Source organism: Macrobrachium nipponense, chromosome 1 (genome assembly GCF_015104395.2).
Source record: "Macrobrachium nipponense isolate FS-2020 chromosome 1, ASM1510439v2, whole genome shotgun sequence".
NCBI lineage: Eukaryota > Metazoa > Arthropoda > Malacostraca > Decapoda > Palaemonidae > Macrobrachium > Macrobrachium nipponense.
The window spans coordinates 65292220-65318222 of NC_087200.1; the positions used below are offsets into that span (position 1 = coordinate 65292220).

The 26003-nt window shown below is 43.6% G+C and overlaps 1 protein-coding gene across 2 annotated transcripts in view; it reads right to left on the reverse strand.

Moving 5' to 3' along the window:
• LOC135219371 (uncharacterized) overlaps positions 1–26003 on the reverse strand; it is a 217926-nt gene that overhangs the window by 159656 nt on the left and 32267 nt on the right. For both annotated transcript variants that reach the window (XM_064256087.1, XM_064256086.1), the window contains exons 4-6: positions 15093–15216; positions 6930–7095; positions 6581–6726 (exon numbers count right to left, since the gene is read on the reverse strand). In XM_064256087.1, the coding sequence (XP_064112157.1) occupies positions 6581–6726; positions 6930–7095; positions 15093–15216 (436 nt within the window). The remainder of the gene's footprint in view (positions 1–6580; positions 6727–6929; positions 7096–15092; positions 15217–26003) is intronic.

The following is a 26003-nucleotide window of genomic DNA, read 5'->3' on the forward strand; positions in this document are numbered from 1 at the left end:
GGCGTCACCAGGTACCAGCATTCAGAACTCTGTCTACCGCCAGATTTTTCTTGAATGCCAGATAGGAACTTTATGCTTCTAACGTTGTGTGCTCTAGCCCGCACAGACTCATGGGTGTGGCCCTCCCTAGAACTGTATGCTTGTCTAATTACCTCCCTAATCCAGAAAGAAAGGGTATCCTTGGATACTTCCTTTCTGACTCGTCCTGTGCTTATGAAAAGTCTATGACATCTAGGCCTTAGATGGCGAGTTCTTTTCAGATAGCACCTCAGGGATTTGACAGGGCACAGTAAGAGCTCTTGGGGGTCACAGCCTACAAAGTCTTTCAATGATGGGACGGAGCACCGAGGAGTACTGGGTCTTGGCCACGAATTCCGGAACAAACTTGAAGGACACGGACCCCCAACCTCTGGTGTGCGAAAAATTATAACTCAGCCCATGGAGTTCTCCCACCCTCTTTGAAGAAGTCACAGCTAACAGGAAGACTGTTTTCAGTGTCAAATCTTTGTCTGAAGCCTGACATAGAGGCTCGAACAATGCTATAGTGAGGCTCTTCAAGACTGGTGAGACATCCACGCTGAGGGTCTTGAGTTCTCTTGGCGAACAAGTCTGTTGGAAACCCCTGAACAGCAAGTAATCTCCCAGGACGCTGAAATGTGTATGCCTGTCAAGCGGAGCACTAGGCTTAGTGCCGCCCTGTAGTCTCCAATACCCGAGATTGGTAGTCCTTTCTAATTCTTGAGGAAGACTCAAAAATCCGCTATGTGTTAAATAGAGGTTTCGAGTGGAGAGAAACCCTGTTGACGACACCAATCACAGTACACTGTCCACTTTCCCTGATATACTGCTGCTGATGAGGTTCTGAGGTAGGTGGACATATCTCGCGTTGTCTACTGGGAAAAGCCCTTTTCTCTAAGGAGATGCTTGATAGTCTCCATTCGTGAAGAGAGAGGTACTCTACCGCTTGGTGAAATCTTTCTATGTGAGGCTGTTGCAGAAGTTGTCGCCACGGTGGGATTCTCCTTGGTGCCTCCAACAACAGAGCCAGAAGGTCCGGGAACCACTCTGCTTGGGGCCATAGGGGTGCAACTAACATCATCCTGAGATTCCAAGAAGCCATTACTCTGTTCAGGACCTGGCAGATTAGGCAGGACGGGGGGAATGTATATACGGGCAGTCCCCGGGTTACAACGGGGGTTCCATTCTTGAGACGCGTTGTAACCCGAAAATTGTCGTAAGCCGGAACATCATCAAAAATCCTAAGAAAACCTTACTTTTAATGCTTTGGGTGTATTCAAAACTATGTAAACTGCATTCTTATTGCATTTTGCATCAAAAAATCCTTCAAATATTGATTATTTTGCATTTTTGGTGTCATATTTCTTCTGCCAGATCAGCTTTGTAGGAGTCGTAACCCTGAAAATAATTTCTGATGAATATATTTGAAAAGCGCCTTAACCTCGGAACGGCGTAAGCTGAACCCTTCGTATCCCAGGGACTGCCTGTACTTCGATGTCCTCCCAGGGATGTTGAAAGGTGTCCTCTGCCAGAGCCTGAGGGTCCGGCACCACTGAGCAGTACATCTGTAGCTTCCTGTTCAAGCGTGTTGCAAGGAGATCCAGTACTGGTCTCCCCCATACCTGAAACAGCCTTTCTGCCACATCCTGGCATAAGGACCACTCCATTCCCAGGATCTGGTTCTGATGGCTCAGTTTGTCTGCCACTACGTTCTTCCTTCCTGGGATGTATCTCGCTGATAGTTCCACGGCGTTGTCCACCACCCACTGGTGTAGGTCAACTGTCAGTGAATGCAGTTGATGTGACACTAGGCCTCCCTGCTTGTTCACATAGGCGACCACTGTGGTATTGTCCAACATCAGAACTATTGAGTGTTCCTCTACTTTCTCTCGAAACTCTTTCAGTCCCAGAAAGGCTGCTTTCAGCTCCAGAACACTGATATGCAGTCACTTTTCCTCTGCACTCTAAAGTCCTGAAACTAACAGTTCTCCCAGGTGGGCACCCCAGCCCAAGCTGGAGGCATCAGAGAACAGCAGGAAGTCCGGGGGAGGGGGGGGGGGGATATAGGGGCACCCCCAGTGGTGTTCTGATCGTCCAACCACCACTAAAGATCTTGCCTCACTTCCTCTGATAGTGGTACTCTCTGCCCAGGGGAATCTCCCACCAGCAACCAGAATTCTCTCAGCCTCCACTACAGTGACCGAAGATGTAACCGACCATGAGAGACCAGCTTCTCCAGGGAAGATAGAATCCCCAGTAGTACCTGCCACTGATGAGCTGGTTGGTCTGGTCGTGAAAGGAATTTGTGCACTACTAGACACAATTTCTCTGATCTCTGGTCCAATGGGAAGACTCTTGACTCCGCTGTGTCTATCACCATCCCCTGGTAAAGTGTCCTCTGGCTGGGAACCAGGTTTGACTTTTCCAGATTTATCATGATACCCAGTTCTTGACAGAACCAAAGGGGTCTGTCCCTGTCCTGGAGTAACTTGTTGCTGGAGCTTGCTAACACTAGCCAGTCATCGAGATATCTCAGAAGTCGAATCCCCTGGGCGTGAGCCCACGACGAGACGAGAGTGAAAAATCCTTGTGAACACCTGGGGTGATGTAGCTAATTTGAAGCATAGGACATAGAAATGGTAGATTAATGGAAGAAGGGTGGATAGGAACCTGGAAGTAGGCATCTTTCAGGTCTACTAAAAACAAGAAGTCATTGTCCCTTACTGCTGCTAGGACGGTTCGAGGGGTCTCCATTTTGAACCTCATCTTCTTGATGAATAGGTTCAGGGATGACAGGTTAATCACTGGCCCCCAATCGCCCGTTGTCTTTGGCACCAGGAAGATAAGACTGTAAAATCCCAGTGTGGAGTGTTCTACTTCCTCTATACGTAATCCCTTTGTCCAACATCTTTGACACTTCCTCTCGAAGGGCTACGAACTTCGGCTATCCCTGTGAATACGTCCAGTTCCAGATGGGCTTGTCTGAGAGGAGAGGGGAGAGTTCAAATAGTACTAGATATCCCACCTGAAGGACATCAACTAATACCCACTTCTCTGTCCCATGATTTTGCCACTTGGCCCAATGGCTCGCCAGTCATCCCCCTACTCGTGGCAACAGAGAGGGAGGGGCGCCCACTCTATTGGCGGCTCCCTCTGCCTCTGCCTCCACACCCCTTCCTGGTTTGAATCCTCTAGATTGAAAGGGGCGTTGCTGTTTGACGGACTTGGCTTGTGAGGTTGCCTGTGGAACCTTTAACTCCGTCGAGTTCTTACCGTTTCTCACTGGTGACGGTCTTCTCAACTGCCTTTGGGGAAGAGGGGGAGGGCGTCCTTGTCCGTGGTATCAGGTCTTCGGCAGTCAATTGCCTCCTCCAACTCTGTCCTTGGGAACAGGAACTGTGATTCCAAGATATCGCCATTCCTGAGGGCCAATACTGAGTCAGGATCTAGTCCGTTCACTACCCTGGAGAGTGCTGCATATCTCCTGGCTGACAAAAGATTGGCCCATAAGTTCCCACTCAGGTGAGCTAAGTACGAGATTGCCTAGGCTCCCGACTGCAGGATCCCAGTGAGTGAAGAAGGGTTCACTGCTCCACTTGCTGCACTTTCAGACACTATCCTGGCCATGGCAGTGGAATACCAGTCCAGCCAAGACACCATCTGAAATATGGATGCTGCTGTAGTCTCCAATGTTAGTGCCTCCTGAGAAGAAAGTGCTTGGCCTATTGACCTAACCTGTTCCACTGTAAGGTGCGGTTTCAGGCGAATCATGAAGAGACCTGGTGGTGGGGGGACTGCTATGGGGGTAGGGGGAGGGGTCCGTGATTCCAGAAAATGCAACAACAACCCCTCCCAGGATGGAGGACCCCATAGCCTCAGCGATGCCCACAGCGCTGCCATCTTGGATGCTTCCCCTGAAACAAGATTAACATTAGGGACCACATCTTCCCTTCCAGAAAGATAGATGGAACCTGACAGAGAATGAGTCTAATTAAATAAAAGATTATTGATTTGTCCTCCCGATACTTCCACCGACGAATCGATGGAAGAAAAGGAAGGAGATCTATCTACCTTAGTACCATCCCCTGCCTGAGAGTTGATCGGGTAAGCTGTCGAATCTTGATGAGGGGAGAATCCCTCCCACGACAGAAGCATTGATGTTCTACGATGTTCTCTCTTATTGTAGAACAGCTTCTACCGAGAGACAGGCCATACCCAACACTCTACACAGGGGTTGATCACTGTACAAATGTTTGCTCTACACCTACTGCATGTTGAATGTGGGTCGGTTACTAAGGAAGCCAAAAACCTTGAGCAGGGGAATCCTCGAATGGCCAGGCACATACGCTGACAAGCCTTTGAAGATCCAGGGGAATCCATATCTAAAACCATGCAAATACACACACTGAGAAATAAAGAGCGAAACAAAGGACCAGCTTGGGGGAAGAAAGCGAAGCCGTACGTATCTAAGGTGGTTGGGAAAAGACTAACCAGTCACGCTGTACATGCATGGCTTCCAGCCTCACAACGCATCGGACGATCAGGGTTGCCAGAGGTCACAAATTCCTTACTTTTCAATCTTAGATTGATCCCACCAGTTATCAGCTTGCGCGGAAATAATCCTATTGTTAACACTGAGGGTTTGTTCCACGTATGAATAATCATGGATTGTAGACCAAACCCAAAGGTGGAAAAAATTAATACTGTACCTTCCTTCGAAACATAAAATTATATGAGAAAAAATGGTTTCTCAAATGCCTTTTACTCAGGTCTCTAGAACATGTGGAGTACAACCAAAAGAAGCCTTAACAAAGGGCTGACATGTTCAGTAGCTTCCTCAGGAGAGTTAGCCTTAGTAAGTCGCTTACTGTTTCAAGATTTCTTCTAAAGCATTTTATGATTCTCTATACACTTCAAAAATGTACATTTTAAGGCTTATATCTAGCACCATCTATTTATATGAATTTTGAACAATATTCCTGGGACAATCTCATGTTTCTTTATGCAGCTCCAAAGTAATACAATTGGAGTCAGTTATGATTTTGATTGTTACCTGATCAGTCCTCATTTAAACCAAGGAAGACATCTGAAGCAATTATTGAAATTAGTGTTCCCAAAAGATGTGACTCATATGAGGGCCATACCTGCTTGATGGACTGAGAAAATTACAGAAATTAATCATATCCACCCTAATACTAAATGAAGGGCAAACTGAATAGGATGCTGGGAGTTCTACCCATAACACCTCCTATTCCTTGGAATCCACAGACCACCTCTAAAAAGTGGCACTGCTGCTGACTGTTTGAATAATCAAATTGATATGATTATTCTCACCACTACTTTAACAAATGCCTTCAAATATGAAATCCTCAATCCCAGATATGGAACCTTTTCATATTTCCCACGCCAGAAAATTTGGACGATATGGGAAAGATCTACTCAATACACCAAATCCTACCACAAATATATAACGGACATTTAAGATTTGAAACCAAGAATTAATTCTTAAGGTTTACTAGTCCTCTCGCTTATCTCAAATTAAACACAGGATATAAGGATTTTTAATCCTGTGACTTCTACAAGGGATTGTTGAGAGAGCCTTGTATTCACTCTTATCTAACAGTGAGTGATTGTAACTATGTCATCAGTAAGGAGACTGCTATACAAGTTTCATCCAATCATATTTATATATCTTGTAACTATATATCTTAAGTTTCAGTTTACAGTCATGATTATATATCTTGTAAGTGCTTTCAGCATGGAGACTGCTATGTAAGTTTCAGTTTCCAGTCACAATCATATACTATTTGTAATAATGATAGTAATAGTGACTTGTGAAAAGGATGCTTTTACTTAATACACTGAATTTATTTTAGTATTATTTACATTTTCAGTGCATTCAGCAGAAGGCAATTTCAAATTTTGTATCTTGGAACTGACTGGAGTCTTTTTTTTCCCAAAGCATTTTCAAACTCATAAGTGAATCCCAAGTGCTAACTGTAATTAACTATTAAGTAAAATACAGAATTAGATTGGACAATGATGAAAAGAAATGGAGAGAGAATCACAAATAATGAATATGACTTAGTATTATTCAAACAATCATAGCATAGCTTAGAAGAACTCAAGCCAGTGTTTACACTTTACAGCCATGAGACATGAACAAATTAGATGGATAGGCCCTTCCTGCCGGTTGGGTCACCTAAGCTACTTTCTTGGATTATTGTGTCTTGTAGACTAGAATCAAAGTAGCTTAAGATGAGAACTATTCATCTAATTTTTTCATGTCTCTTGGCTGTCACATTAGTGTGATATCTTCTAAGCTCTGCTGTGTCAGTTTGGATAAATGAATGAAGGCTCAATATGACTTATGGGTTTGGCATTAACAATGTTTTCAAAGTAGGCATAGAAGCAAAATAGGACTATTAGGGGTACAACAGTATTGATCCCTATAGACAGATTTTATTCAGTAAGAAAAGTACAACAGTAATACATGCTCTTGAGCTTAAATATAATGTCAGCATTACTGTCTAAAAAACCAGCCAATTTGTTAGCAACTTACCCTCCTGGAATTCAGAGAGGGGACTCTTCATAAAGCTATCTTTTTGTTGTTGACTTAATCTTTCACATTTCTGAAGGGTTTGTTCTAGTTCTTGTTTTTTCATTTCATCTTCTGAGCACAGTGCATTGTATCTTTCTACAAGGGATCTGGAAAATTGAGGGATATATCAGTATATATACACAAAATAAAAATACACTGACCATCATGAAAGAAACTACAAAAGGCTTCAAGTTATAACAAAACTTGTAATAATTGCCAACCCACAAGTAACATATTTGACAAAACATGCCATACCATGCCTCTTATGTAATAGATACCAAAGCAAATTATCATCCCGTTACATACTCACCTAGCTCTTTCTTGAAGCTTGGATAGAAATGACTGTCTTGTTCTCTGTTTAGCAATAAATTCCTGTAAATAGAATCTCTTTGATACCTGAAGAAGTTTCAGTTTGCTGTGATTCTGATTTGGATTACGACTAAGAGTTGGAAAGTGGATGAGCGTGTGTTCTGAAACTAAAGTGGAAAGGTTTTCTTATAAAACAACAAACAACAGATTGTAGTTACATGAAAATATTCCATTTTTAAATATATCACTTATTTTTCACATGAGGAATAAGAGCAATATGAAACAAAACTATTGTAACAGCAACTTAAACCTTAAAAAAATGGAATTTTTATAATAAAATTAATATTAATAATACTTACCTTTATCATTCATCTAGCCATAAATCCCCCAAAAGCTCACCAAAATTTACCACATTGGCAACCCTGTGACCTATTCTGTCTGCCAGTTGGCAACACTGGCATTTGCCAGTTACAAAACCTTCCCATGAAAATCAGTTGTGATAAGATCATGGGGTAGGATGGGTGGGACTAGATAAATTATACAGGTAAGTATTATGAATATTAATTTTATTATAAAAATTCCATATTAATAAACATTACCTTAATATAATTTATCTAGCCAGATTAACCCCATTGAAAAGGAGGAGGGAATCTGAATAAAATTTCCCCTTTGGGCAGAATAGGAGGAACCAACATAATCCGATTAATGGAATAAAGAAGAAAATATTGATAAAAAGACATAAAAACCAAAGAAATATAAATCATATGCCAAATTAATAACTCAACCCAAAGTCTAAGATACTAATAACTCTCTAAGTCTCCTCCCGTAATGCCGACAAACTGCGGTAATAAAGGATAAGGAGTAAATGCATAGTTAGTTCGTCTGTACAAAATCAGGTGACCAACTAGATAACAAGTCAGATGACGTCAGGGACAGAAAGGCTGCATCCCGATGACTTCATCAAGCACTAAAACCACTGACACCACTTGCTCTCTCACAAATGTCTGGGGCCGAAAGGAGCGCGGGAAAATTGACGATTTTGTCTAGAAGGATGAGTGCTTGAATTGCCTGAGCGCTTCAATACTAAGCGACCATTGGGAATGTAACAACAAACCTAACATCAGCGACAGCAAAAACATCTCATAAGCAACTCCTTACTCGTCCCATCTGGTGCCGCGAGAGAGGAGAGCAGATTATTAGCGACTCTTTCCTGAAGAATGAGTGCTTGGACTGTCTCATTGATCAATGCTAAGCGAACATTGGGGTATATCAACGCAACCCAACGTCGCCAGCAGCGATATCGTCTCATGAACGACTCCTGACTCAAAGCTTTTCTGGTACCAAGAGAAAGGAGTGTGGAGCGAAAGGCAACTCCTCCTCGGAGGATGAGTGCCTGACAGTCCAAACTGGTCTCATGTTAAGCGATCATCGGAGGGTGTAACAATGCAACCAATTTCGTCAACAAGAAACTCAGAGCTACTGAATGTCGCCTGATCTCACTTGAGTGTCTGACTCCGAGAAAAAGGTGAGACAAAAAGTAAACGGCAAACGAGTCACCAGATGGCAGCAGACAACTCATCGACTAATTCCATGTCCAGACAGACAATGGAAGAAGCGTGAGTCAACAGGACAGGCAAACCAGTGGCTATTCCTAAGTCAGAATCGACTTTGGGAGAGGCGTAGTCGCCAGTGCCGACAACCCAGCGACTAGTCCAGTGTCAGACTGACAATGGAAGCAGCGAGAGTCGTCAAAACGAACAGTCCTTATGTCATCAAGAACACATAAATACAGTGGTACCTCGAGATGCGAAATTAATCCGTTCCGAGGTGGCCTTCGTATCATGAGCTTTTTGTATCTTGAACCGCATTTTACATGTAAAATGGCTAATCCGTTCCAAGCCCTCCAATAACACCCCAATAAATTTCATAATAAAGCTAAATTGCCCTATAAACAATGAAATACTACAACAATTTGGACCATTCAATACCTAACTTAATACGTATACTGCTAATATACCTGTAAATAAAGTGTATTAGTGTACATGTTATACAAGAAATACTGTACGTACATACGTACGTATGTAGTAAATGTGGAAGCTTACCTTTCGAGTGAGGCTATCTCCGAAAGTGGCGACAGAGGAGGAGGACAAACGGCAGATACGTACGTACACTTAACTTTACGAAACACAAAAAAATGTAAGGAAAACATAAACTAAACTTTACAAAACACATTAACAAAACTGTAACACTTGACTTTGCAAAAAACTTAAAATAAAAAAAAAATATATTTTTTTTTTATTTTTAAGTTTTTTTTTTTACTTTTTTTATACTTTATGTTTTTTTTTATACAAAATTTCAACTTCTTCACCACTTTCAACTTTCTGTTTTTTAGTATCACTTGGTTCTTCCTTTTTGCTTACTGCTCCTACTAAAGGCCTCTTTAAAAAATAACTATCCAAGGAAGATTGCTTCTGCCTACTTTTGACAATGTTCCTGAAACAACTTAGGCAAACGTCATCAAACTGTGCAAGCATACGACCTGTGTAAGCTTTTTCGGGGTGTCTCTTTTCTACGAATGATTGCACCTTATGAAAAGCAGCTAGAGCATCCTTAATTTCTGCCGTTGTCATAGAGTCGTCGTCCTCCTCCTCGCCGCTGCTAGAGAACTCCACTTGAACAACGTTATGTTGCATGGCCTCCAACTCCTTCAGGTCATCCGTCGTAAGCTCCTCTTGGTGCTCCTCGAGAAGGTCATTGATGTTGTCCTCGTCAACGACCAGCCCCATGGACTTGCCGAGTGCAACGATCTCGTCAAGATCTGGTTGCAAAACAGTTTCAGGATCGTGAACTGTTACTGAATCTGCAGCACCAGCTTCGCCCACGTTGAATCCCTCGAAGTCTCGGGTGGATACGGCATCAGGCCAGAGTTTCCTCCATGAGGAATTCAAGGTTCGCCTCGAAACCTCCTGCCAAGCTTGGTCAATGAGTCGGATGCATATTACGATATCGAAATGCTCCTTCCAAAATTCACGCAAGGTGAGGTTTGTGGTATCGGTGATGTCGAAACATCTCTTGAAAAGATGTTTCGTATACAGCTTCTTGAAGTTCGATATCACTTGCTGGTCCATGGGCTGGAGGAGAGGTGTGGTGTTAGGCAGAAGATAAAGAACCTTGATGAAGGAATACTCCGCTAGGATATCTTCCTCGAGGCCAGGAGGGTGAGCAGGGGCATTGTCCAACACCAGCAGGCATTTCAGAGGGAGGCGCTTCTCTTCCAAGAATTTCTTCACTGTCGGGCCAAAACACAGATTTACCCACTCGGTGAACTAAAGCCTCATTACCCAGGCTTTTGCATTAGCCCTCCACATCACTGGAAGCTTCTCCTTAAGCATTTTGTGGGCCTTGAAGGCTCGAGGAGTCTCGGAATGATAGACAAGTAGGGGCTTCACCTTGCAATCCCCACTGGCGTTGGAACAAAGTGTGAGATTAAGCCTGTCTTTCATAGGCTTATGCCCCAGTAGCTTCTTCTCTTCCAGCATGATGTAAGTCCGACGAGGCATTTTTTTCCAAAAAAGGCCAGTCTCATCACAGTTGAAGACTTGCTGAGAACTGTAGCCTTCCTTGATCATCATCTCATTGAGCGTCTTTTTAAAGGCTTCGGCCGCTTTCGTGTCCGAGCTGGCCGCCTCCCCATGCCGCATTACCGAATGGATGCCAGTCTGTTTATGGAATTTCTCGAACCACCCATGCGAAGCCTTGAAGTCTGGGGTTGGCGTTGCTGTCCCTTCTCCTCCGTCGTCTTTGGCCTGGGCAATCAAATCACCGAAAATAGCACTGGCCTTGTGGCAGATTGCCGTCTCCGATATCGTACCTCCAGCGATTTCTTTGTCTTTTATCCAGACAAGAATAAGCCTTTCCATTTCATCGTGCACATGGGTCCTCTTGCTGGACAAAATAGTGACGCCTTTGGAAGGTGTAGCTGCTTTGATGACATCCTTCTCCTTAAGGATGGTGCCTATTGTCGACGGATTTCGGCGGTATTCCTTGGCGATCACACTCAATCGCATACCAGCTTCATACTTTTTAATTATCTCCATCTTCGTCTCCAAAGAAAGCATCCTCTTCTTTCCGTGAATTTCAACTTTCTTGGGACCCACGACTACGTACGTATGTGCTGTACGTTATTATGTTATGTAGTACGTATACGTATGAAGTAAAGTTCTAACACAACACTATACTACAACGAAATCACTAAACAGTTTACATCAATAAACGATATCGTTAGAACGAATGAATACCGCGTGCGTACGATACAGATGATGCCATGCAGTGGCCGAAGAAGCACGCCGCTACATAGATGCATCATGGGAGGGATGCTGACCAATAGGAGAGAAGGATCTCATGGCGGTGACTAGCATCAGGAGCCAATGGGAGAGCGGGAGGATGATGGCGAGTCTACTCAGTTGGCGGCGCACGAGTTTTCAAAATTGTTATCGGTTGTCCGGGCGAATCTCGGACTTTACAGCAACAACCTTTCGTACCTTGAACAATTTTCGTATGTAGAGCCGTAAAATTTTTCTTATTTGCTTTCGTATCTCGAGTTTTTCATAAGTTGAGCCTTTCGTATCTCGAGGTACCACTGTACTTAACTGCCTAATTCCCATTACATATAACTAAACCAAAACCTGCTCACAAAAGTAATGTAAAAAACAAATTAGACAAATACAACAAAAAATAAAACACGGGTAGCAACCAACGTAAAACAGGTAGACTACCTAGTTCTCTTGTCTGACAACCTGTCCTGCCGTCACCAATGGGCCCAAAGAACGAAGGTCACCTAGAACTAGAGATACATCCCTCAAATAAAAAGATGCAAAAACAGAATTTGAACACCAAGTAGCCGGCTCAAGCACCTTGGGAACAGAGACATCCTTCACAAAAGCTACCGACATAGCAACTGCTCTAATACTGTGAGCTCTCGGTGCCTGGCCTTCAGGGGTAACCGAACTGTCAGTTTTAAAAATGAGATCTCTGATGGAAAAGGATACACCATTCTTCAACATAGGTCTCTTGACCTTTCGGGGTGAAACAGACAGATGACGGGGACGACCCTGAATGTTCTTCGTGCAACGTAAATAGCATGAGAGAGCCCTAACAGGGCAAAGAACTAATTCCTCATTCAAATTACCGACAAAGTTGACTAGAGACTTCAGAACAAAAGACCTGGGAATGAGATTATCCGACGATTCGGTCTTTGTGACAAATTCCGGAAGGTATGACAAAATCATGTCTTATCCAGATCTGGCAACAAGAAAAGAGAGTGCTTGCAGTTCACCCACCCTCTTTTCTGTTGCCAGAGAGACAAAGAAAAGTGTCTTTGAAAAGAGGTCTTTAAAATCGACCGTATTTAAAGGTTGTTGGGCTGGAGAAGAAGGTGCAAGTCTGGCACTAAACTTACGCTCACCCCTTGAAGAAATGGTAGTAAAACCTGAGGAAAAAACTCTTGATAAGGCCCAGTGAGCTTCGGAAGAGGCATTGTCTTGATGTTCTTTCAAAACCTCAGAAAGCACAGATATATCAAAAAGGGAATCGCCAAAAAGGATAAGAGGACAATAAACGATTTCTCTGCATCTCCGAAACAGAAGAGGGTAACTGCAACAAATACAGTTTATACCTTAGAAAAATGAAAAAGACCTGCATAGAAGCAGCAAGCTTGTTCTGATGTACAGAAGTGATAGAAATAGACAAGCAAAATTTCTCAAATAGAGGAGCATCGGGAGGAATAAACCCGGAGCCCCAGACATACATTAAAAGACCTCTGAGGACCCACATGTTGAAGAATTGAGCCTCCTGCAAGGAGCTCATAACAGACTCCATGGCAATAAAGTCTTTGAGCGAGACTGAGACTGAAGCCTTGGAAAACAAAGGCTGACCCAAAAGTCAGACAAAATCAGGATTTGCTTTGGGCAGTCGAGAGAATGAGGTATCATCTGCCACCTGATAAACACCTCTCTGGTGTCGTAGAAAAGAAGAGAGCTTCCTCTTCCCTTCCCCGATCACTTTCAAAAGTTTAGTGGCGACGTCTGCCCTCACCCTCGCGAACCTCTGAGCAAAGGGAAAACGTAAAAATTCCCACGACCGGGAAGGATTGTCAAGAAAAATCCCTTCTGTAATACAGCAAGGCAGAGACTACTACTGCTCTTTAGGCCTCGCCTAAGGAAGAAAACTCAAAACTAAATAAAAATGTTTCTTGAACTCAACATCATGACCTCCGTTCAACGAAACACCGATATCACATAAATCCACGTCATCATCATCAGAACCTAATTGTGAAACTTCCCCAAAGTAACAGGGGACCCATTGGATAAAGAGTCATCAGGCACCTGCCCGGACCGGATCCTCCCTAGGTCTTCGCCATGAGAGGGTTCACAAGCCGGGGTATCTGTCGCACCGTTATCAAGGGTGCTGTCAACAGGTACCTGACGAGGAGCTGAAAATGAATCTAAAAGATTGTTAGACATCCTAGTAAAAGCTGCTTCAAAATTTTCTACCACCTAAGCTGAAATGTCTCTATCTAAACTAACTGTAATGTTTCAAATTTCTTATTCCAACTAATTTCCATCGCCAAAAATTTTGAGTCAAAACCAGAACTGACTTCATTAGTTAGCAGTTGTACAAGTGGCAAAACATCAATTAATTCGGAATCTGAATCACATGATACCGAAACCAAAAAATCAGAACCATGAGTACACAAGTCAAGGAAATCATTAGATACAGGTTTTGCTACTGATTTCTTTTTCTCCTTAGACAATCTTTTATGCTGTAAGAGTCTTCGCAATGAGAAGTCAAATCACAAACCTGTCCACGATAAGTTACAAATGTCATGGGGTTCATACTCCCTGCTATTCATCCTTGTCCTACAGACTGGGCAATTCCTGATGTTGCTATCAGAAGGAAGAGTCAAACCATCTTGGCTATCCATTGAACAGGTCAGGGAGTAAATCCGGGTCGCACAAAAGTTTGTCAAAATAAAATATAATCCACAATGAAGAAATAAATATTAATTCACTAATTTCCTGGATTTCATAAATAGTAAATTACATAAAGCCACATTAACAAATAATGAGAGCTTTAACGACACAAAAGGTTTTGGAAATTTATAGAGCGGCTGTGATATAAACAACACAGGCACTCGTTAACAACTGATTTTCAAGGGAACGTTTCGTAACTGTCAAATAACAGAGTTGCCAACTGGCAGACAGAATAGGAGGTAACAAGGTTGCCAATGTGGTAAATTTTGGCACAGTTTTTGGAGATTTGGGGTGAGATAAATTATATTAAGGTCATTTTTATTAATATGTATCACTACATTGCTTTGTATCACTTCACTTGAAATGTTTAGTATATGATAGATCTTTCCATACAATCCAACCACTTTATTTAAAATGAGACATTTTAATATTGTATATGAACCACTTTGTAAGAATTTCAGTTTCAAGTTCCAGATTAAAAGATAACTCAATTAAAATATGGCAAAACATAGTTAATAAAATGTAAAAAGTAAATAGATATTAAACATGAAATACATTGAAAATACAAACAACATGGATATCAAAAACAAAGCCAGCAAATACTTAGTAAAAATTACCATTGACCCATGGATTACCTTCAAAGAAACATTACACGTTGCTAACTGTATACCAAACAAGTTATTATTTAACTTCAGTTTAATTTTCTACACAAAGAGAGTTTCAGAAATAAAAACAGGTCATGTTTGTTCTTGGTTAGTGAAAGGATGGTCCTATGCTATTTGTGCTCTCTTATGGCTAAAAAAGGCGATTTAGAATGAGGAAATCTTATTTCAACATTTGTGTTTCAAAATTCTTTGTCTGAGCCAATAAGACACTTTATCCAACAGATTACAAATGACAATGTGAACAGATTAATAAATAAATGACACTTGTATTGATGTTTTAAGTAAATCAGTGTTCAATAGTTTTTTTAAATCTGTCACAGTACAGAAAATAAACCAGTCAAGTTACTGCACGTTCTAGTGCAGTACAATCAACACTAACTCACTCACTCCACTGGCTATCATGCCTTGCTATGAATCACTACTGCTTATTACCTTCAACACATCAATAATGCAAAAAAATGAACCTACCTCGTTTATTCAGAGAAGCATGGAGAGCAATCGTAGACAATGTCATTAATGCAGATGTAAATTTAGGTCCTCCAGGTGACAAGAAAGTCTTGGCTACCACAGCAGGTAAAGGTTGGCCATACTCCTAGTGTCAAGCAATAAAAGTATTAATTCACACTCTGTTAACAGTTAATGAACATTGGCAATTTACATGCTTAAAACAATTTGTTTCTTACACCAAAAACCTATCACATGAAATTAAAATTCATGGTCTCTGAATACTTTGGACACTATACGTTACTGCCATGATTTTTGTGTCTGCAGTGCTTCTGAAAGCTGTGCAGCATTCCCAGGTTGCCTTCCATACTGCAAAACTGCCAAAAACCTTTTATCCTTATGCCATGATGCCTTCTGCTTATCCTTTTCACTAAAATTTTTCCTTTTGGTGATCATTACGTACAATATACAACTTATTGATTGAATATAGAATTTAGGCCATAGGCCAAGCACTGGGACCAATGAGGTCATTCAGGTCTGAATTGCAAATTGACAGTTAACGTTTGAAAGTTGTAACAGTTGTTAAGAGAGGGTGGAAAGTAAAAAGGAAGAAAGAGAATATGAGAGTAGGTACAGCAAAAGGAACAAAAAAGGGATTTTGATGAAGGAAAAATCTATTTCTGGGGGAGGACCTATGTCGCCCGGTGAAAAATCCCTGTAGCTCATTTTTCCAAGTATAAATAGATCTTAAATATACCAGAGAAAAAGCTAGCAAGCACCCCCAGGGGCGTCGGTATAAAGTATTGGAGCGAAGTGGAAGCCACTACTCACAGGCCCCCTGCCAATTAGATTCCTCTTCAAAATCCCTCCACGGTGGGAGCCGTTACAAGCGTCACCCACCTCAACTTCCTCTCGCTACTACTACTAATACCCACACGCGTCCTTCATTCCTGGAATAGACCACCAAGCTTGGACTGGCTAGAGTGGGGAAAGCAAAGAAGAAGGAGAAGGGCTGGGTTCACTGGGTGACACAGGTCCTCCCCCAGAAATAGATTTTTCCTTCGTCAAAATCCCTTTTCTGGGTTCGACCTGTGTCTGCTGGTGAAAAAGTATCAGAGAATTCCCATCCAAGCTAAACAGATACCAAACAAGTGTATAAAAGGGGGTTAATGAAACCTAAGCTTCATTTGAAAAATAAATTTAATGCTCTATAACAAGGCAAAAATTTTCTTATATACTACTTAAACTAGAACTTAAACTGACTTAGAACTAGTATAAAACGAGACAACATAATATGACAATGTACATTTATGGTATCTGAGTAATCTAAACGGGTATGTACATACAGTTTCACAAAATCAATATGGTCTCGAAACCGAGGTTTCAATACTATATACATGTTCTGGTGGCGGGATGGTTAAGGCCCGGCCTGGCCCGGAAGAGAGAGGTTGGTGGGGAATACAAGCGAGTCAGGTAGGGAGGAGAGAGTATTAGGGAAAGAATTTACAGAAAGGGCTAAGGAGTTAGTAAACTCAATCATTCAGGGGAGTCTATGCTGTTGAGAATTTAAGGGCCTCTAGATTTTTGAGGTAGTGGCATTTAAAAACTGCTGGAGATTTCCAACCCGTATATCTCTTCAAGTCCTCAAAGTTCATATTTTGAAAGTAGTTAATGGAGGTAGCCACTGCTCGGATGTCATGGACGTGTGGGACTGAATCCGGATTGGCCTGTTTAATAAAGTAGAGTATTTGCTGTCTAAAGGGATTTTGACGTAGGAAAAATCTATTTCTGGGCGAGGAAGCCGTGTCGCCCAGTGAAATGTGTCCTCTTTAGCACTATTTCTAGTAAAATATTGCTATGATACCAGAGAACTGCTAAATTGGACATGTCAGAAGTCTCTGACTCGCTCACCTAAATAAAAGGTGTCGGTATAGAACTGGGGCGAGTGTTAAACACTACCACAGTAACCCCTCCAATTAGCCTTTTCCTCATCAAAAGACCCTGAAAACGGGGAGCCGACCTATAGGTCACACCCAGCTACCCTGTTGAAGGGGACTGCGGCGTCATTCTTATCGATAGCCTCCCAGCGTTGCACGCTTTTTTATAGCTATCTGTTCTTTTTATTGGTTTCGTTTTTCTTTTTCGTTATGGATCGTCAATCTGCCTCTTCACCCAAGTTAAGTACTGGTTCGTTTTCCCTTTTTCTGTATTTAGGGAGTGATTTTGCCTTTCGTTTTGCCTTTATTTAGGATTTGGTTAGGCGTCTCCTCCCGTACGAGCGTAGCGAGCCGCCATTACGTCGTTCCCTTGTTTTGTACCAATTTCAAGCGGGCTTCTTTCAGTACCTATATATTTATATTTATATACTCGTAACTTATGGTATTTCAGTATATATTTTCAGTATATATTTTATTATGTCTTGGGTGGCAGTTACTTTGTCGATCTTGTTTGATCTACGTTTATTATTTTCATGATTTCCTGTTTTTCAAGGGGGTCGGCGTTCGTGCACGTTTCTTTGTTTCGTGCTTCGTTGTTTATCTACCGTTCCCCCCATTCCCCCTTTTATTTTTAGTTTGTATTTTCATTCAAGAATTCCCCCTTTTTCTTTTCGTCAGCTTACCGTTTGTTTTCGTTTTGTCGTAAGCAAGTACTTTTTCCTTGTTGCGCCCACTCTCATCGAGTGGCCTCCATTGCGTTTTATATTTTTCGCCCCTAATACCTTTTAGAGAAATTGTCCCACCTTTCTCTCTAATAAACAGAGGGCCTGAAAATTTTTGGGAAGTCCTAGCTAGAAAGAATTTAAGGGTACTGACAGGACACAATGATGTGTCCTGTGTGAGAGGAAGAATTTTCCAAGGAGTCCACCTGTTTTGTGGGTCCTCGTTCCTAGCCAGAAACTGCCGATCAGGGATAGCAGAACTTCACCTGACGGGAGGAATTCAATATGGTCTGGATTTCTAGAGAGAGCAGAGTTCAGATATTCTGGCACCTGAGGCTAGGGCCATTAAAAATAACGTTTTCCTAAGAAGGGTTAAATATGAGCATGACTCATTATCAGTGTCTGAGGCTAGTCTACGAACATCATTTAAAAACCAAGAGACCGTCTGAGGGCGGTCTGTTGGTCTCAGACGAGCACATGCTCTTGGAATCGAAGAGAAGTATGCGTCTGACAGGTTGATATTAAAACCTGTCTGGAAAATCTTCCTTAAGGCTGATTTGATTGTAGTAATGGTACAGGTGGCTAGACCTTTCTCAAATATAGATCTAAAGAATGAGATTGCCAGATTTGTGGTCATCTCATGAGCATCTGAATCCTTTAGAAATTTGGTCAATTTCTTTACTGCTGAATCATATTGCTTGATTGTTGAATCCCTTTTATCTGATTCTATGAATAGGATGTTTAAAGGATGTTTAAAGGATCAATACTAGCGTCCCTTTGAGCCGCAAACTTCATGAAATCCATAAAGTTAGGGCACTCAGAACTCTTGAGGAAGCTGACACAGTCTGAGTTTGTACTACCTGAGTCAGTTCCAGACGGGGGATCCGTTTGGGCCAGAGATTCAGTTCTAGAAGAACCGGTAACCAGTTGCTCTTTGGCCAGTTGGGTGCCACTAATGCTACTTGTCCTGTGAAAGATCTCAGCTTGTGCAGGACCTTCATCAGAAGATTCACCAGTGGAAATAGATAAATATTCCGCCAAATGTTCCAATCTATGGACATCGCATCTGTGGTGTAAGCTAGAGGGTCTAGATTGGGGGCCACGTAGCATGGTAGTTTGTGGTTGGCTTCCGTGGCAAAAAGGTCTACCTGAAGGTCCAGGATTTGATTCCAAATCCAACGGAATGACTTCTTGTCCAGGGACCACTCCGATTCCAGCGGAGTTGTCCTGGAAAGTGCGTCCGCGATAACATTTCTTACTTCTGCCAGGTGAATTGCTGACAGGTGCCAATGATTCTTCTCCGCCAATGAGAATATTGCAATTAATACATGATTCAGTTTGTTTGACCTGGAGCCTCCTCTATTTATACAGTGGACTACTACTAGACTGTCTGAGACTAGTCTTATATGAACGTTTCTGGCCGGAGCCAGTTGTTTTAGGGTCAAGAAAACTGCCATTGCCTCCAGAATGTTGATATGAAACTGGCGGAATGTCTCCGACCATGTTCCTTGTACCTTCTTGTGTTGTGAATACCCTCCCCATCCACTCAGAGATGCGTCGGTGTGGATGGTTAAAGACAGTAGAGGGAATTGTAGGGGTACTGACTTGGCTAGGTTCTGGCGTTCCGTCCATGGACGGAGCCTTTTTGTCAAAATAGGTGGAATTGTCGAGACCTTGTCTCTGAGTTTGTTGTTGGCTCTCGTTCTCCAGATTCGATTGATATCCTTCAATCTGGCCTTCAACAGGACGTCCGTCACTGACGCAAACTGCAGCGACCCTAGAATCCTTTCTTGGGCACGCCAAGAAGCTTTCTTGTTTTTGAGGAACTGTTTGTAGCCTTTGCTATCTCTTTGACCTTCTTGGGTGGGAGGGATAGCTTGTGTTTGTTTAGGTCCCATTGAATTCCCAGCCATTAGAAGCGAGAGGCCGGGACGAGCCGGGATTTCTCTGTTTATCTGGAATCCAAGAAATTCCAAGAATTCCATCACCATGGCTGTTGATTTGCGGCATTCATCGACGTTGGCTGCCCAAATGAGCCAGTCGTCTAGATAGGCTACTAACAATACCCCTCGTTTTTAGTTCTTGAACTATCATCTCTCCCAGTTTGGTGAATATCCTGGGCGCAATGTTGAGCCCGAACAGCATGACTCTGAATGAGTAAGCCTGTTTTCCTAGCTTGAAACCTAGGTACAGAGAGAAGTTCCTTGCTATTGGAACATGATAGTAAGCGTCTGTAAGATCTATAGAGGTGGTGACGGCCCCACGGGGAAGTAAGGTCTGTACCTGCGAGATGGTCAGCATGCGGAACTTGTCGCAGTGAATGTATGAGTTGAGACGGGACAAGTCCAGAATCACTCTTCTTTTTTCTGAGTCCTTCTTTGGGACACTGAACAGACGGCCTTGAAATTTTAGGCGTCCCACTTTCTTTATGACCTTTTTCTGGAGGAGATCTTTGGTATAGTCTATAAGGTCTGCCGTTGGCATCTGATAAAAACTGATTGGTGGAGGGGGCCCTTTCTCCCATTTCCACCCTAGACCTTTCGAGACTATACTGTGGGCCCATGGACTGAAGGTCCAGCGGTCCCGGAAGAGATACAATCTCCCTCCTACCTGCGGATTCTCACTAGTTAGTTGCTGGTCTGGTACCTCTACCTCCGCGGAAACCCCTACCTCTTGATCCGCTTCGTAGCCGGGAGCCACCTCTGGCCCTGCTACTCCCGATATGCCTACTGTAGCTGCGAAAGAGATCTCGCGCTTCATAGGTGGGGTTGAAGGCTGGGGAGGTCATTATGGCTGAAGAGGTAGATGGTAAAGGGGCCGGAGGAGTTTGTACTAGTACAAACTGTTGTTGTGGAAGCACCTTAGATGTTGACGGCTTGCCAACCTGAGATACTAGCACTGCTTGCATTATTGTCTGCGGGCGAGAGTCTTGGTAAGGGTTGCATCTCCTTGCCTTCTTTTTGGTTCTGACTTGGTGTCTGGGCCCCTCAAACTTCTGTTTGAAGGGGAGACCCCAACGAACCCGAAGACTCTGGTGTGCTCTGGATGCCTCCTGGAAGATGATGTTAACTTCCTCTTTGGGGAAAAGGTTTTCTCCCCACACTGATGACTTTATGGGCCTATTAGGCTCATGTCTTATGGAGGCACCCGCCAGGACGTGCTTCCTACAAGCTCGTCTCACCACTGCAAAGTCGTACAGGTCCGCTTGGAAAGTCTGCAACAACGCTTTCGTCAGGACCCTGAATACTTGCTCCCCAACATATGTAGCGACATATGTAGATGCTACCAACTCCGCCGCCGTGACGGAGTTGATAGATCTTGCCAGTCTGGTTCTTGCCTTGAATTCCGTTTTGACCGAGTGGTCCGGAATCCTAGGCAGCTTCTCCGAGAATAGGTCGGAAGCGCAGTCCAGGTCGAGTTTACCTGTAGTAAACGTAGCTGGTGTGTCCTTCCAAAAGTCCAATCCGGTAGGGAAAAGAAGGGAGGTAGCCTCCGTCTCTCCCAGCACTGGTATAGGCTTGTCCTCCGCCGCTGCTTGCAGCATCAACTCCGCCACCTTAGATGTACACGGTGACGGAATTCCGTCTGGGGTCACAAACATTATAAAATTCCCTTTGTGCTGCGTTAACTTCGTGTTAACGCAACCCCACTCGGAGAGGGTGCGGACCCAAGTAGCTTGAGCTTGTTCCCTCGGGAAGATCACTATCTCCTTCGGAACTTTATCCACTCTGACTAGCGCATGTTTTGCTAGTCTAACGAATCCAGGGAATGGAAATTGGAGACCTGGCGGAAAAAGCTCAAAATCTTCAATCGGCCGGGTTCCGCACCCTTCAATAGTTAGTTTCCCATCCGAGAACAGGGCATGTAGTGCTAACCACCATGGATTCTCCTTATCAAAAGGTGGAAGCTTGGACGCGTCCGGCACCATCATAGATAGCGCCAGGGTCCCGGAGTGGAGAAGTCCGGTCAGCATTTCCTCCAAAGGCCTGATCCTCTCGGTCAGAAACGTAAATGCCTGGCCAGAGGTATCTGAGCCTGGGGCGAGTCATATCGACTCAAGCCTCTAATCAATTACTCCACTAACCTTCGTCAGTAGAAGGTTAGTGAAGGCCTCTGGGTCAAATCTAGACTCCGCCGCCTTAGGATCGCTGTTCATTCTCAACCCCATAGTAGGGGGAGGATCCATGGCAGCAGGCAACTGAGCGGTGGAAGTCGACGGCTTTGGGGCAGAAGACAACTCCTTCGCCGCTGGCGGAGCTGGTTTAGATCCCTTTTGCAGGGTCTTTGGTTTCAGTGACTTAATTTTAGGCGCGACTGAAAGCGCTCCTGCAGGATGGGGGGTGGGCCTAGAGAAGCCCAGGAAAGAAGAGGAAGAAGAAGGAGTAGGACTAAGGAGACTCGCTTCACTTACCTGTTCCTCCGTGACCATGGGCTCCAAATTGATATTCATCGCCGCCACCTCCTCCATCACCAAGTTCTCCTGGTAGTCAGCGAGTGGCATCGTGGCTACCCGGATGGCTTCAATGAGGGGCTCGGCAATGTGCGCCGGAACCGTTGTCAAGGCTGTGGCTCCCTGGAACAGAAGGGAGCATAGTCCGGCGTCCAGGACGTAGGGTTGCGCGTTCTTGCCGAACCCCGCAACCCATTTCCGGAGAGCCACCCTTGCCTCATATTGGGCCTCGGAAGTAGCTTGTCAGGGAGGAACCTGAATTAATATTGTACCTGGTAATAGAGTCTGTATAGCAACCTTTCAAGTTATTATAGCAGAAATTTTTTGTCAATGATGTAGCAAAGATACTTACCTGCTCATCAGTCAGGAGTGACACCATCTCGTAGCACACTGTGCATGCGTCTGGGTGCCAGACCATATAATTCTCCAACTGTACGGCGCAGTTGGCATGGGAACGGCAAACAACGTGGCCGTACGGTTTGCCCAGGGAGGCGGGGCACCCTTCCGCCTGGCAACAAACCATCTGTAATTTGTAATTTGTTATGAGTACCGAACTTTGGCACCGAAGATAACTCCGAAGAGAGCATGCACCTTAAACTAGATATGGGTCAAGACTTATTCACTAATAATTTTCAATTAATTAAATGAATAAAGAATTACTTTGGGTGTATTTGCCTGCTCCTGATTCCGTCCTCAGAAGGTAGATACAGGTCCGGTGTGTGGGATATGAGGTCTGCCGAACCGGAGAGAAGGAAAAAAACCCCTCTCTATTACAGTCGGCTGAGTCAGAAGGCTACGCATTATCGTAGCCGAAGACATGATCAACTTGTCATCCCCACCGAAGCAGGGAATAACATAAGGACGAAATTAGAGCTTCGGCAACACCGTGTGAGGATGAGTCACACTCCGTCGGTACCTCAAGGGTCCGGAGCTACTTATAGAGTAGTCCCCGAAGCGCCTCCTACTCAACGTCTCATCTCTTAATGTCCCCTATAATGCCAGAAGAATGGGCTGAAGCGGCGGAACAGGGAGGATAATTCCCTTATCTGAACCTGCACGCTCTAGTTTTAGGGGGAGCGTAACTCCCAGCCCGAATCCGTACCGGGGATGGGGGGGGGAGGACAAGGGGAAACGAGACACCGAGCGACGGAGCTGTATAATGTACAATCCGGAGCTACGTCCGCCGGCTGGTGCGGCACTAGTCCGCTATAAGTCGGCGGAGCCGTTTACTCGGAGACATAAGGGATTACCTATAATACCGATAACCCCTCCCCACACGTGAACTTGCACAGTCTTTCATCGATAAGACAACTAGTACCGTGAGTTATAGGGCTCGGTCAGACCAAGCTAGGAAGTAAGGGGGGCAGGTGGTATATGAATGGTGGTCAAGTCCGTGATCGCCTGGCCACCCACCCACGCCGATCAGAGAAATATGAACCTTTACCGAGGTTATGTAGCCTACTACTTCATAGGTAGTAGGCCGACTGGGCCTATGGCCCGTCACGGTTGGTTGGTGGTCACTCTCGATCAGGAGGCTATGGCCTACTACCGGGTTAGACCAAGGCGTACCAGACAGGTATCTACATCTAAGTAACACAATAAATATAAATACTAATAATACATAACATTCATAGAGAGGTATCATGGAAGAGTTGCCACGAGATTTAGGCAAAAGGAGAGCACCCCGTATGGATCCATTTTAAGCTTCTGAGACCACAACAGAACTGGACAGGGTAGGCTAATTGACTTCCCCTGCTAGCCTGAAGCGGACGGTGGTCCTCGACCAAACCTACTAACCCGAATTTTTCGATCTAGACCGGTAGGGAGGATAGATCAAACAAAATGATAAGAGAGAGGCTCTCTATTTTTGCTATCCTCCCTGCAAGCACCATAGCGCGGACAGGGAGAGGGGGTTGTATAAAGGGTACCAGGGAAGGGGCACCTAGCCTACCTTCCTAGGCCTAGCCTAGGCTAGGTCGGTCAAGCTAAGGGGCAACTCAACCAACCTCATAGTAAAATGAAAATCATCAACGTGCATAAATCAAGACTTATCTAAGATCGTGTTAACACTACAACATGCATTTTCTACTTATGAGAGAGAGGGATAGGGTTCCCTCCTCTCCCGCAACAATTACGATAGGCTACCAGTAGCCTAATAATTACACATGTACATCACAGTAAAATTATGTAGGGACAGGCGCAAACCCGTCCCTGAGCCACTGGGGGAGGGTTATATTAATGTACAAGTTAAATAACTATTCTTTAGCCCCAGCGAAAGTCACGAGCGAGTTAGGCCTAGTCCCGATCTTGCTTGGTTAAAAGTAAGTAAATAATATAATAATATATAACTGTCACTGGGAAATGATTGTAAATCAAATTCTATATATATAATATAAAAACTTTGTGGAAATTAGTGTGTGACAAATTCACCAGCGTTGTGATGGTGCTCCCAAAATGCCGGTCAGCCGATGGCACCCACAATACGTTTTCTGAGGGGCCGAAGGCGACTATGGAAAACACCTCAACCGTATAAGTTACAAAACGTAAATTGGAGTACTCAACTTTGGTGTAGAAGTAAGTTCTCCAGCCGACATCGCGAAGAAAGTGTAAATCCTGGGAGCTGTGACAAACGCGTGGATCGCACACAATCACTAATACAGGAATGAAGGAAGCACGTGGGTATTAGTAGTAGTAGCGAGAAGAAGGTAAGGTGGGTGATGCTTGTAATGGCTCCCACAGTGGAGGGATTTTGAAGAGGAATCTTCTAATTGGCTAGGGACCTGTGAGTAGTGGCTTCCACTTCGCTCCAATACTTTATACCGATGCCCCTGGGGGTGCTCGCGCTGAGGGTAGTAACTTCAGCATACCATGCTAGCTTTTTCTCTGGTATATTTAGGATCTATTTATACTTGGAAAAAGGAGCTACAGGGATTTTTCACTGGCAGACACAGGTCGAACCCAGAAAAGGTTGCAGAACCTTAAGTAATGCCTACAGTGCCCTGCATGAGGTGTACTGATGGCACTACTGCCCTACGGGGATTTTATATAATTTAAAAGTAGCTAATTTTTTGCAAATCAGTCTCTTAATCCCTTCTTGTTTTCAAATGCCTTTATTAAGGAATTCATTGCTACTGGAACAACACTACTAATACAGCAGTTAGTGGTTGTTCTTGTGTCTTCTATGAAAATGACATTTTTATAATGAAATGAGATCTTATATACATTTACCCAGTAATTACTTAGCTAAGAGTTTCTACTCAACGGCAGCTTAAATTATGAAAACTATTGATAGATAGTCTTTTGTTTACGAAGTTGAATAGCCCATCCCACTTTCGGGGTAAGAGAGGAGCAACTACAGCCCAGAGACCAATTTATAATTACTGGGTAAGTACTATATATAAAATCTCATTTTATATACAGTATCTCAAATCATTAAAATAATTTAATGTAATTTTAATAGGTAAGAGAAATCCATTAAACTTTAAAAGGTAAATGACAGAGGTCAGGGGCATGTCGAGTTTTCATTTTTAGCTACAAAGTTAAGACAGAGAGCAAACTGCATTTCCGTTACAGAAACCGATCCTATTGTCCACTGTGTGGATGTCACTCACTCTCTTAGGTGTAGCCAGACCCACTAAAAACGTTTTTCTAGTAATGTCTCTCAGCGGAGATGAGCACTAGGTTCAAAGCGTGCAACTCTCTAGCCACTTAAGCACTATGTCTAAGTTCCAAGGGCATGAGTCTTCCTTGATAACTTTACAAGTGTCAAAAGATTTGACCTAGTCAGAGATATCACAATCTTCAGAAATGTTTACACCTCTTAAGT